We start from the raw sequence: 14,406 nt of genomic DNA on the forward strand, positions 1-14,406 counted from the left end.
ATCTTTTTATTGACAGCTGGCTGGAACAGTTTTGTCTGACCTGGGCAGTCTCAGTGGATCGAGGCTGTCTCAGGCAGGTCCTTCCACAGCTGGAGTTTGGTGGTTCTCTGACAGGTCACTGACAGGTCCCTTTCTTCTGGCAAGGGCACTGCTGCTTTTCAGCAATCAGAGAGGTTATTACTCAACAGCTTCAACAAGGCAGCTCCTCAGATGCCCTTAGACTTGGGTCCAATCTGGCAGGAGAGTAGTGAGACGTCAGCTGTCTACCTCTGGCTCTTCAATGTGTTCTCCTCCTGGACTGATGCACATGTCATCCTTGGTTGCAGAACTGAAACTTTGAACCAACTACTGGTTGAGTAGGTCAGTTCTTATCTTCCCCTTTACATGGAAAGAGCTGCTAGAAGTACAGGCAAAAAGGATGTACCCCAGAAAATGCACCTATGGTGCCACCACTAAAAGTCTCAGCTCAACTCTAATATCACTCACAAGTAAAAAGGGAGCACCTGCACTTGGCTTGCATGCTCATCAAGTCCACTGGAGTAAACATGCACAGGGCATCTCAGCTTTGCCAACCCTTACCTTCATTGAAGGAGGAGGTGCAGCTTCCAGCCACTGGCTTCACCCCCTATCTCTGCTTGCGCAGCTGCAAACAACCTTGCTTCACTGGACTCCCACAGGGCATAGACACTCGACCAGTGTGCCTCCCTGTCAAGGTTAAGCTGTTTCCAACACATAAAGAGAAGACAAATGAGACGTTAATTAAGTAATAATTGGAAATACCTACATTTTTAATGTGGGATTGGAGATTACTCTGGACCTCTGTACTACAAGTTGTTAAATTGAGGATGTTTGTTGGAGCTTGAAACACTGAACCGGGCCCATACAGTTGATCTTTCGTCGCTTTTGTGCGGCTCTTGTAAAGAAAAAAAAGCCTTCAGAAAAGCGTGTGTTTTGGGGTGCACTTGGGAAAGTGGGGTGAACTCTGTCTTTAACCCTTGTTTAGCACCTATTTCTGTATTTTTGGTTTCTGTTCCGCAGAGCCAACTAGATCTCAGCGACTCGCGTCTACGCCAGGAGGAGGAGCACAGCAACGACCTGGAGAATGCGTTGATCCGGTTAGAGGAGGAGCAGCAGAGGTACGTGACAACGTGTTACACAGCTGTCCCCTGTGCGCAATCGCTGCACAGGAAATGTGAGGCATCTGGATGGACTAGCTTTAGGGTTTCCTACCCCAAAACTATCGACAACACTTGGATAACTCTGAATAGCAAAACGGGCCCTTACCCCTCTGCGATCCTGTTTATTACATCCACCCAATGCCTTCTGACATCCATAATTAATCCACTCCAAAGTCAGCTGACTCTGAACACAAACAAAACAACTTTTACGTGTTTTTCTACTGACACGTAAATGATTTGCCTTATAATATGAATATGGTTGTAAGGAAATGGGGTGTATTCTATGATGTGGTTGTGCGACCTGACTGTGTAATACACTTATCAACCCCTTTAGGTCCAGTAGGTTTCGTCTGTAAAATCCTTCGCTTAATCCTGGATAGCTGTGGCACTGAGCAGCAAGACTTATCCAGATGAACAAGTATTAAGCATTTAAACAGCTCCCAAAGGATTGAAGAAGAAATCACTCAAGAAATCTGACACCAATTTATAAACATAGACCTTATTTTTATTAGTTTTTAAACACTAGAGAAATTTTACTCAACCACGAACAAGCCTTGGCAAAATCAACCCTTTGGACACTTAGTGCCATATGTATGAAGCCAATTTGTGATCCAAAACGAATTTGTGCAGTGTAGCACACAAAACCCCCTTGCAAAATAAGGAATCGCAAATTTTGCCATTCCCTATTTTGCAATTGCATTTAAGGAATCGCAAATTGCAGGCTCTCTTTGCTTGTCCCTCGCTGCAGCAGGGCAGTCCTCCTTCAGTCCTTCTTACAAGTTGGTCGAGATCTGAAGTATGGGTGTCCCCTTTGTGCTTGGAAAGTGCCCTCAGGACAGGGTGTGGTTGACAGCCAGTGGGCTATCAGGTTTCCTCCCACCTGCTGACCACGTTCTTGGAGTGTGGCATCTGGCTATCCCAGGATGCACCATTCTACCTAATCCCAAGATGGTGAGACCCCTATCTCTGTGTTCAGACCTCCCTAGCCCACCCCCAGAGTGTGGCTACCTCAGGGATACACTCCCCTGGGGAAACCGGTTTGGCAACTAGTTTCACCTCTCTGCTTCCAGTACCAGCCTGTCTACCTCAACATTGGTGCAGCCCTCCCCTAGTGTTACACTTCTCCTCTTCAAAGGCGGCTTCACCTTTGAAGCCTGCCTTTTGGATCTAACACCCAACTGGCTTCCTGCAGGAGGGGGGAACATCTATCTGGCCTGCAATCACTCATTGCTCTGCTTCCTGAGAATAGTTGGCAAGTCTCTCCAGGAGGGCAGAAAACTGTCTCGTGGAGCATGCTCCATTGTGCCCGGGAAGGCAAAGGAATTTTAAGGGCAATAAAGGGCCAGCTGTGCTAAAGCTTCACACTGCAGCATGTTACATTAATTTCGACGTGAGATACAAGTCGGGTTTAATGTAACGAGTTGTTTGATACCTTGAGGTGCCTACTTTGGTCGCACCATTCAGGAGTTAGCACAGCTGAGCCGGGGGTACCCGTGTAACTTACGTGCCCTGGATACCAGTGTTTCATAGGGACTTACAGGTAAGGTAGCCATTTCCAATTGGGTATAGCCAATTCAACAAACACTTCAGAGTCAGAGCATTGGCACTGAGGTCTGGTTAACAGGCCGCAGTGTACTCTCAGACTTGAAATGCCAGCAGCATCCGTCAAACATGGAGGTGACCGTACGAAAGAGGCATTTCTTTACATTGTTCCAAACCAGTTTGGAACCATATTGAACTTTCTAGGCGCTTAGTTGTTTGATTTACTTTCCATTGATTGCTGTAATACCAGTGAAAGGGAAAGACTTGAAATCACTGGAAAGTAAACCAACCATCTGCTGTTTACCACTTTAAACAGATTTGTACTCTTTGATATCCCTCGCCAATCCCTTTATCTGTTTTTTTTATTTAACAGCAAAACGTCTCATTTTAGTAGAACAGTCAATTTAAGGGAAGAACCCAATCTCAGACTTGGAACCTAATTCTTTCTAGGTTTCTTAATCTATAAATTGCGTTTTAGCTTTCTCAGTCTAGCTTCAAGTACTGTTTTCAGTTAGTAAATTCATTCCTACTCCTACCATGGTCTACATCAGTGCTTCTTAACCTGTGGCCCGGGGATTCCTAGGGGTCTGCAAAGCGTACTCAGGGAGTCCACGACTTCTTAGACAGATAAATATTATTAACACATTAAAAATGTGTATATAAATAAAGAATCAAAGTGTAAGTTGAGAAATTTAAAACGTTCTGTAAATGTGAAGGAATTTAAAGTTGGAGGCTAAAACGAAAGTAGTATCCTCAGATTGATTAGTGAGAGCAGTGCAAGTGCAACAAACAGATTATAGTATGGACTATGAGTGGCCTAAATTTGAATTTACAAAAGTTCCAAACTTCCCATTAAAATGTAATTGTTTCTTATATTGTAAATTAAATTAAACATGTCATCTTTTTTTGTATCTGTTTGATGAATGTTTGTTGTTTTTGTATATTGTTTTGTGGTTACAATCATCAAAAAAGCTTAGGTTGAGGTTCCTGGCTTCCACTAATGAATGACTCAGGGGTGGGGGCCATAGGATGCCAATAATGATTCAGTGGGGGTCCCCGGGTTCCATCAATGATTAAGTGGGGGAGAATTACTGGTCAACATGTTTCAAGTCGGATTTAATTTTAATCCTGATATCTGGAGGGTGCGCAGAGATTAATGGAAACTCGATAATAGGTGGATAGAGACATCAAAAATATTAACAGGAGGGCTGGAAGTGAAGCATGGAAGAAATGGACAGATGTATGAAAGAAAACTGGATAACTTCAAGAGATGACTAGAGAACTGTGAAGAGAAGGCCAGAGAATGAATGGAGGGTGGAAGAGATAGCTGAGATGCTGACAGAGTATATGGATCAATGGAGTACTGAAAGAATGGAATGTTAGAAAAGATGTATAAAGGGTTTGAAGGGTTGGATGTAAGGCTCAAAGTGATACATAAAGGGCTTGTGATAGTGAGAGGAGGGCCCAAATGGATGTACTGAAGGCTCATATGTTACATGCCCTCATAGGAGTACCAGCCTTGCCCAGGTGAATGCCATGCTAAGGGAACAGTTGGACCAGGCTAACAGTGCAAATCAGGCTCTAAGTGAGGATATCCGAAAACTGACGGCGGATTGGAAAAATGCACGTGATGAGCTGGAGCAGCGTGAGTCTGACTGGAGGCGGGAAGAAGAGGTGAGACCCCACTAACTGAAGATGCAATTTGGTCTTCCAGCAAAGTCAGTTTTTGTGTTTACCTGAGAGCAAAGCAAAACCCAATCTACACTAGTCACATATATTGTAATGCTTCTTATGCACCATTTGAGTTATGGTACTGCCCTTTCCTGAGAATATCTCGGGTATATCATTAGTGTTTGTATAGTTCTTATGCCCTCTTTAGGAGTGTTTAATGCTCAGTTGAGGTAGGAGGAGCGGTAGGAGGGCTGGAGAGAACCTAATGTTACATTATTTGTTTGTTATGCACTATAACCTGAATCTTCCATTGAGTAGCCATCAGCAAGAGACCCTGATAGCTGTGTGTGAGGATGAGTGCACTGTGAAAAGGGCTCAGAAGTGAGTATTACTTTGGGAAATATAAAGGGAGAACCAAAGTATCAACATTTTTGTCTAAAGAAGCAGGACCCCTTAAGTTAAGAGTTTTACATCCTGCTTAGGCAATCATTTATTGTGCTTCTCATCAGCAGGCTCTTCTCTTTTTCTTATTTCTATCTTAATGTCTTAATCTTTCTGTCTCTCTCTCTCCGTCTCCCTTTTCATCTTTCTTTCTTTAACTCCTTCTCTCTCCCTCCTTCATTTTTCTCACTCTCCTTTCATATTTCTTTCTCTTATTTCATCTTTCTCCTCCCTCTTTTTTCTTTCCCTTTCTTTCGCTCTTTTGCTGTTTCTCTCTTACTCTTTCTATCGTTCTTTCTTCCCCTCCATTTCTATATCCCTCTTTCTTTTTTCTCTTCCCCCTTGCTCTTTCTTTTTCTGTATCTTTTCCTATCTCCTCATTGTTCTACAATGTTTGACAATGATAGGGAAATGGTATTTGAGGGGAAGTGAGGACTGGATGACTGTGACTGCAAATCCCTCTCATTTTGCTTACAGTGGGCAGATTTGAAAATGGATAGGCTTTTGGACTCAAAGAATAGCTTCTTCTGGGAGTCCAAAGGATCTTTTTTATTTCTTTTATTTATAAAGTTTTATATAGCACGAACTTGACCCAAGAGGGTATCAGAGCGCTTTACATTTAGAATTGTTGCATTACTTTCTATTATCCCCATGCTTTAATAAATAATGTTCCCTGCTCTCGCCCTACGCCCTAATGAAATAGGGTGTCTTATTTTAAATTTTCATTGCTTTTGTTTTCTATTCTTCCTGCTTAGTCTTTCAATACCTACTTCAGTAATGAGCACAGTCGCCTGCTAACCCTCTGGAGACAGGTGGTGGGTGTCCGCCGCAACTTCAGTGAGATGAAGAGCATGACTGACAGGTTAGTATATGGGGAGCATGAGCTGAGAGACGAGGGTGATAGGCATGTCTTTAGAAAGCAATAAGCACAGGATCTGTTGGAGAAAAGTCAAGATGTGGTTTGGTGAGGATGGATGGACCAATAGAAAGAGTATAAATAAGACCTGAACGTAATGTAATGTAATGTAATGTAATGTATTGCGACTTATATAGCGCACGTATCACCCGAAGGCATCAAGGTGCTTGCCTTGGGAACCCGTCCTGGCTTTTCCCTGTGAGATAACCCCTACTGGGTATCCCCAGGGTGAAAGCCAAGCATCCTGCAGCGGGTGGGCTGCCGTAGTGGAGATTAAGCAACTATTGCCCAGAGTTGCAGCGTGGGACCCCATGATTAGAATAGGCACAGAGGCGAGAATTATCGAGTCTGTGGACATTTTTGGGCTCAGGACCCTGCCGTGTCGGGAATTGAACCCTGGTCCTGGGCCAGACCTCTGCATCAGGGTCTGCCGCTCTAATCAGTGAGCCACACTCCTCCACTGTCACGTACATTGTCAAGTTGATTTAAACAGGTGAGTGTGAAGTTTGGCGGGTGAAAGTGACTAGCCAGAATCTTGTGATGGGAAAGATAGGGTCTGGTGATGTTTTTTTTTTGTGAGGGTTGGGGAGTGGTGGGGGTGGTTGGGTGTTTAGAATCATGATGGGGACAGTACAGTGTCTTTTGGGGAGTTTTATATATTACATATATTGGGAAGCTGTGTAGTACAACACTATGGGCTGTTTATCAAACACTGGGAGAAACTAGAGTGTCTGCTGTAGGATAATACATGGTCTTTTATTTGGGTCGACAGCATCCTCTTGGACCCTAGTAGAAAAAGGGACACTGTGTGAAGGGACGATGGGTAAAGATTTGTTAGAAGTAGTAGAGCAGGTACAAGCTCCTTATGCTGCAACACACGCCGTGGTAATGCAACTATCACTTAACTCCTTTTACGTTTGCTTTTCAGGGACTTGTCCGAGATGCGTAATGAGCTGTCCAAGGCATGTCGCACGTTGCATGCATCCTGTATACATGTGAGCAGCAGTCATCGTGCATCTGAGGGCACTTCAGCACTGGTGGTAGAACGTCAGGCACTGCAGCTGGCACAGCTAGATGAACAGCTGAAGGACAAAGTGCGGGAGATGATCCAACTCCAGATGAAGAGTGACACAGAGAAAGCACAGCTGAATGCCAGGTATTGTCCTTGGGTTTATGTGGTATATGGAGTATGCATTGGAAGATGAGGGCTAAGGGCTAGAGGAACTAAGAGGGGGCACATTTTGTTGGGGCCATATTGAAACATGTGCATGTCCATAAAAATGAATGGTGCACTTATGATAGAAGAAAAGTAGTCTCTGCAACTGGACAGCGGTGCTGAGATAGAAGGACCGATGAATGAGAGCGTGCACAAGAGCAGTGGGCATGAAACAAAAAGGTATGTATTAAGAATGGGCATTATATAGTGCTGGTACAGGTGTGGGCTACAAGAAAAGAAGTGTGTGTGGGACAGGATATGGTCGTATTTTGGGACAGGAAGGAGTTATGGTTGTTTGGGTGAATGAGGGCTTTGATTCGGGAAGGAAGAGGCTCTCTGGTAGGATAGGAGTGATATGGTATAGAACAGGAATGTGCTAGGCAGATGACATAAGGGGGTGTGGAGAATGGAAAAAGTTTTAACAGTGGGACTGCAAGGGATTCTTACATGCTCCAGGAGCAGAGGAAAGCAATGAGCCATCCATTTGACTAGCTCATACATTCTTCTAAGAAACACGTTTGCGACCTGAAAGATCTGTGAATTGGATTGCAGATGTCTTCTTTTAAAATGGAGCACAAGTTCATATTCCTTGATCTTAAATAAGGTGGCAAATTTAGATCAATATTTGCACAATGTTCCAAAGTATAAAATAAATAAATAAATAAATCTAGGAATGTACTACTTTCCTCACCTGATACCAGTCTACCTAAGGGCTACTAAGCTATCCTTCAATACATGTTTGGACTAGTCTACACTGTTCAGAGGCCATATTGAGGAGGGTCTAATTCGAACTGGGGTCTGCTACATTTCTGTTCGAATGTACTCCCTCCTCCTCCCTGCATCCTCCCTACCTTCCTTACCAACTTGCAACTTCAGTTCCACTAAACTTTGACCATTATTTTTCTCATCCCAACTACCACTACTCATTTGACAAATGTCTTAATAAATCCCATCCTGATAACCCATTTTATAAAAAGAAGTGCACAGTTCATCCTTGAGCCCTAGTGGTGGTGGGTTGTAGGTCAACACTGGAACAATGTACATCATACTTACCTACAGTCTCCTGAACACTAAATTTAACTCTCATACTAACACTAACTCTGCTCAGGTTGACATGCTAGAAATTATTAGCCACAACCAAGTCATTTATTTCGGGACAAAACCCATAAAAGCATAGGAATAAAACAGTATAATATATACTGCAGATAAATATAACAACTTCAATAATATATCCTTACAGTCCGATACTGTTGGAAAATCTAAATTCAGCAGTCTACCTATTATCTCTGATTGTAAAACCAGAAGATCAAAAAATGTTTAATACAAGACGGCTCATTGTCTCCACGCCAAACAGGACACAAGTCTCCAAGCAGCATACAAAAATCAAGGAAATACAAACACTACTGACTGTTGGGTGTCAAATTTTAATAATACTAAGGCTGACCTCACTGTTCGAACTCTCCCATTCTTTAGTAGGGTAAAAGCTATTTTAACTTATAGTTGACATAATTTGTCCAGAAAATAAAAAATGCATTTTGTCCTCAATGACTATAGTACAAGACTGGCACTGTTGAACGATACCTAAGCCACTTCGATGAATAAAATGATTTGGGGGGTGAATCTATATCTGAATTTAAGATAAAGTGATCTGGGTGGTATTATTACAATAGTGTCTAAGCATTGTTCGTAAATCGGGGCTGATTTCCTTAAAGTCAAACACCTGGTTAGGGAATCATTTGTAGATTTCATAGCTAAGTTCCGAAAAGTGATTCTTATAACTTTGTTTGATCACAATGATGGCATCACCAGTGATAGAGTTGGGGTGGGGTGGAGTGGATGCCATAGTTCAGGCAGTCCCAGCGTAGACCGCTCCATCTGAATGTGCCTAAACCAGCCTAATGATTCACAAGTGGCTAGGGACAATATATCATGCAAAGCCTCCCTGAATATCTTCACCTCTGGAAAGCACCACAGTCTCTCTCAGTATAGTAGTGGGCTCAGCTTTGCAGTTGGCCCAGTTTCCATTAGACCGAGATAAAAATGCATTGGTGGTTGTAAGGAAGCAGGCCATTTTGCAGGTTTCCTCCCGCTTTTTGCCCCCATGAGAACTATTAGCTGCTGGTTTTTATACTCCGAGAGAGCACTAAGGCCTGCAAATTAGATCTCAGTGCTGGTGTTCTGACCCATTACAAAAGTCATGTTGAATTGGATATACTCAATTGGCAAGTGCTGACTTACTTATAAGTCCCCAGTATATTGTACCCAGGGTACCAAGGGCATGCAAGACAGCGTATCCACCCAGGGCTGCAGCACTGTTGTGCCACCCAGAGGGTGCCAGATTTCATAATGGGTACCAGCCTGTCACTCCAAATTGGAAGAGCAGTATGTTTACTGCTAGTTCAACTTTGCCATTAAAACCAATGGCAAAGCCACCCTTCCCTTAATAGTATGTGAGCGTCCCCTAAGGAAGGCCTACACAGTCCTGTGGCAGGGAGCTGTATATTGTTAAGATATATACCTTTATATATCTCTTAGCAGCAAAACCCATAAAAGCTTTCGTTTTGCTCCGGAAAGTTAGTAGCCTCATTGGCTAAAACAGGCTGGCACTCCTACCTGGCTAACGTCTGAATGGGACTACCTAACTGGGTACTGTAAAGTATCAAATTAATTGTGGTAATAAATCTGACTTGATGCCCAAGTTAAGATTTATGTCACTTTTAAAGTTCAGCATCTTTTAGAAAGTTGCCACTCTGTGCCCCATGTTTTCCAGTGGGCTCACAAAGGCCCTGACACACAGGCAGCGTTTTACCTGCCTGAGGAAACTTATGTATGACTTAGGAACAAAGACACTTGCCACAGAGTGAGGTGTGACCTCCTCCCCCAGGAAGACTGCAAGGGGTGTTAGCCCAGAAGGCGAGCTACAAAGTGGAAGCCGCCTTTGAAGGGTCGCCTAAGACAACACGCTCGAGCAGGCTGCCTTTTGTTCCTGTAGATAAGGTGGAGACAGGGCCAGAGAGGAAAAACCCATCACCAAACTGTTTTTCCCTGGGCAGTGGGACTTAGGTAGCCATGCCTCTGGAGTGGGCTACCAAGCTCCTCACAGTTGAGGGAGCATTGATCCCCCAACTCCAGACTGAAGCAGTGACTCCAAAGGTCACTTGGCTGGCCCCCTGGAACAGCACCAGGGACATCAAAGCTGAGGAAGCCCAAACCTACAAAGCAGTAGCCATTCCGCAGGGATTGTCACTGGCCATCGCTGGGCATGCTAGGAGACAAATCAGAGATAGCCAAAAATTGCACCCATGACTGCTGGACTTGGGAGTGCTATTGGAGACTGGATTCATTACCCAAGAGGGACACTATCCCCCACCAAGGATATTTGCTGTGAACGCTGTGACGCGAGAGCGGAGGCCCCGCTGCAGCTGACCTTCTACTGTCGTAGAGAGGATGCCATGGCACCCCAAGTGCTGTGGTCAAAGTGGCCTCAACCCACCCGTTGGCTGAGGGATCAACCACACTTCAACCCCGTCTACCACACAGCTCCAGGAGCATTAGTGAGCATCTTTTCTGCCTGCATCCCCAGCATCAGGACCACTCCATTATCGCCTATGGCAGTTATTTCCTATAGGCTGGAACTTGACTGGAAAAGGCTCTGGTGGCCAAGTAACTGTCCAAAGTAACCCTACTGAACTCCTAGACCTCTGTCCTGTCGGATTTGGTCGCCGTACTTGGGTCGAAATTGCCGAACTGTTTCAAACTTTTCAAAAGTTTGAAAAGTTTTTGTTGACCAATGCTTGTTTGCAGTTGGATTTAAAAGTATTGATTTCTTGTCAAATCTATATCTCCAAAACCAGCTGGGGGATTTTAATGATCAAGGACTCTAAAAAATCAATTCGAGCTATTATTTATAAATTGTTGTTGTGTCTCTTTTTTGTTGTGGGACTTTCTTATTTTGTGGTATGGTACTTTTAAATGTTTTACCCTAAATTCCTTTGCCAATCCTTTCTGCTTGCTGCCACAGCTACCAAGGGGTGGGCTAGGTTACGTAAATGAGACTGAGTGGGCCCAAGGCGGTTTTTGCGAATCTACTCCACAATAAGGTCCCACAGTCATCATATAGTACACCCAAAGCCTCACAGTGGTGTTGTGCTTGATGGGAGTTTTAGTGATTGTTTGAAAAATGACAACTCACAGCGTGATAAGTCAGAGACATTGGAAAATCTCCACAGATCTGCGCAGTACAAGGCAGCACTTTGGCCTTGCACCTTTTACACTTCCAGGGCTGGGTGGATCATATGGACCACCTTATTACGGGCAAAATGATGTGTCCAACTAGTTCGCTGGGCCATCGAATTTCTTGAATAGTACAGATATTGCCTCCACCTTGCATTGTGGAAGACATTTATGCCTAGGTAGTGGAAATTAAAAACCTGTTTGAGAGAAGAAGAATGTAATGTAAATATGTTCTTAACATCCTTATGTGGATGAAACATCCTTAACTTGGTTTTTGTTGTGTGGATTGTCAAACCCTTGGAGGAACAAAATTGACCAAATCTATTTAATCGATTCTGGGGATCAAAAGAGGTCTTTAAGACCAACAGAGTGTCCTCAGCGAACAAGAGCGTTGCCATCTTGGTCCTAACAAGTACTGGAGCATCTCTTGTAAAGATTTTTTATGAACTCAACCACTCCATTGATGTATAATGAAAACAACATTAGTGCTAAGGAGAAACCCTGTTGGACCCCCCCCCCAGCCCCTTAACAAAGGACCCCAGAAGAACTGTGTGAGGTTCTCATGATTCAATCTAAGCAATAAGGATAAGAAGGTATGCAAAGATAAGATACATTGGACCTCAATAAGGAGCAAGGATCATTATTGAAAGCATAGGATAGGTCTACAAAGACCACATGTGGCTGCTGTTTTTGCAGTACTGTAAAGTTGATTAGTAGAAGATGGAGCCTGATAGCTTAATCTGTTGTGCTTTTTTTCTTTCTGAAGCCAGCCTGAAAGTTGGATAGAGTATTATTCTCCTCGTCCCAACTCGACCTTTCATAACAATACTCTTGAGAAAACATTCTGAATGTTATCGAGCAAGTTGATTAGAGGGTACTTAAGAGGCTTGTTTCAATATCCTTCCTGAAAATAGGCACAATCTTTGCACTTATCCATGAGTGAGGGATTGAGGGTCCATGTAAATTTGCCTCACTAATACAAATAAAGAAACATGCCCATAGAATGGTATCTGATTTGTAAAGATTAACCAGGATATTATCAGGTCCAGAGGTCTTCCCACATTTTCTCTTGTTTCTAGCTGTCATTGCTTCTTTTGATGTATCCTACGCCTTAGGGCGTAGGATACATCAAACTTTCATCTGTGAACAGGCTATCTAGTTAACAGGACCACTCAAGAATATAACATAGAACACTGAGAATACCACTGGACCTCAATTATGAACAACTCTGTAAAAATAGTTACGACCAGAGGCTACAATTTTGCAAGAAAGTTTGTTAATCCTTATTCCATTCATATTTCTTGTCCCGGACCATGGTTTTTGAATGGTGCCTTAAATCTACTATCTGTGTGCTTACCCTTTTTAATAGATCATATTACAAAGGTATTTGCCAATTTGCAGGCTCTGTCAAATTAGCAGTCCCTTTTGCTGAAGTTTCATCCTTCCCGTAAATTGCCTAGAAAGTAGTGGCACTGGGATGTCCACAATATTATCATACTGATGATAATTTGCTATGGACATGGGAAGGAAGTTCTTGCTTGGGATAGGATGTCTTATAGAAAGGTAGAGATTAATGGTAAAACGATTAGAAGGTTAAACTTCTTGCCACCTTAGGCTCTGACATGAGCATGCAACCTAGATGTTATCACTTTAAATATTATTGAAGGTGGGATGAGGGTAAATTTCGAGTGTAAGAAAGAGGACCAATGCATCAGGATCACTTTCCGGGCATTTCAAGTATCATGTCACACATTCTATCCCAGTCGTATATACCTTAAAATACGTAAACTCCTAAGGTTTTAAAATAACTGTTACTGAAAGTTGAACACCTCAGTATATCGGATTCAGAACTTCCATTGCTAATTATTTACCTACCAACAACACACGTCCTTGATCTCTGCTTTATTACTGAGACGTAGTTCTGTTTCACTTCTCGTCCTTCCTTTATTCTTCTTAATTTCTACCTGTTATACTATGATCAAGAAAGCAATGCCTAATTGATGATGCTGTAGCTGGTTCTATACCCTTTTATAAGCCACCTCTCTCTCATCCATAGAATTTGTAATGATTTTGTTCACTCTTCCAATCTTTTCTTTTCTACATCATAATCCTCATTTATGTCGACGAAAGGTTTTAAGACCTAATTAAACATAAATACATTTATAAAATCATCCTAATACATGTGGACCTGTTGACAGATTAAAAGGGCCAAAAATCCTTGCTTCCTATTTCATTCTTAAACATAATGCTTGCATATTCACTGCAAAGGGCGTGTAAGAAGAATTTAAAAGCAGAAGGGAAAGAAAAGCAGCTCTACAAGTTTGATAGCTAAAAGCGAGTACTAGTTTGATCTAGTTCTTTCTTGGTACAGAGTAAAATGTATAAAAAAGAATATATGCATGCCAGCGTGCTTTACATAAACGTTGCAGTTCATATTGACAAATTAGTCACTTAAACAAAAGGGTTGTTGTTGAAAATGCAAAGAAGTAAACATGGCACATGCATGGAATGTGGGTCTGGTAATGAAAAGAGAGAAAGAGCATGATGGTGTACACGTGAGTATGTAACACCCCCCCACCCCCCTTAATAAAGAAAAAATAAAAGATATGGAAAACAAAAGGGAATAACTGTGGGAATAAAGCTTAACTGTACATTTCATACATACATCATCTAACAAAATCCTGACACCTCCTAGGATAGTGTCTACAGCGACTCAGACCCTTTACTCTTGAAGCCACTGTACTATCGCCATTAACCAAGACTTCTGATACATTTACATCTGCACCATTCAGATCACAACTATGAGCATTACCTTGCATTCTCATAGACACTCCTTCATCCATGTCTGCCTCGTCGTTTCTGGTAACATATCCGTCTGGACACTTGGCTACCCTTTTCACATTCCACACTTTACTGTCTTGAGTAATCACGCCATTAGTGAAATCTTTCAAGATTTTCATGGCTCTGTTGAATTTGTTAGAATCTTTATAAATGAGACCTGGTCTCAAAATTCTGACCCAATCTCCTACTCTGAACTTATGTTTTTTTGTCTTCCACTTGTTATCCTACCAAAGTTTTCTTTTTCTTGCTTCTTCACTTGCTTGGCAGTTTCTTTAACACACACTCCATCTTCTTCCTCTTTCATGCACTTTTCTTTGACCCGCCAGGGACATACACTAGAAGCTGGATCTCTTCCTTTTAATAACTTG

At 42.6% G+C, this 14,406-nt stretch overlaps 1 protein-coding gene across 2 annotated transcripts in view; it reads left to right on the forward strand.

Annotated features, from left to right (window-relative positions):
• CROCC (ciliary rootlet coiled-coil, rootletin) overlaps positions 1-14,406 on the forward strand; it is a 574,059-nt gene that overhangs the window by 146,352 nt on the left and 413,301 nt on the right. For both annotated transcript variants that reach the window (XM_078642848.1, XM_078642849.1), the window contains 4 exons: positions 1,039-1,136; positions 4,229-4,394; positions 5,588-5,694; positions 6,677-6,904. In XM_078642848.1, the coding sequence (XP_078498974.1) occupies positions 1,039-1,136; positions 4,229-4,394; positions 5,588-5,694; positions 6,677-6,904 (599 nt within the window). The remainder of the gene's footprint in view (positions 1-1,038; positions 1,137-4,228; positions 4,395-5,587; positions 5,695-6,676; positions 6,905-14,406) is intronic.

The sequence above is a fragment of the Lissotriton helveticus genome, chromosome 5_1 (assembly GCF_964261635.1).
Source record: "Lissotriton helveticus chromosome 5_1, aLisHel1.1, whole genome shotgun sequence".
Taxonomy (NCBI): Eukaryota; Metazoa; Chordata; class Amphibia; order Caudata; family Salamandridae; genus Lissotriton; species Lissotriton helveticus.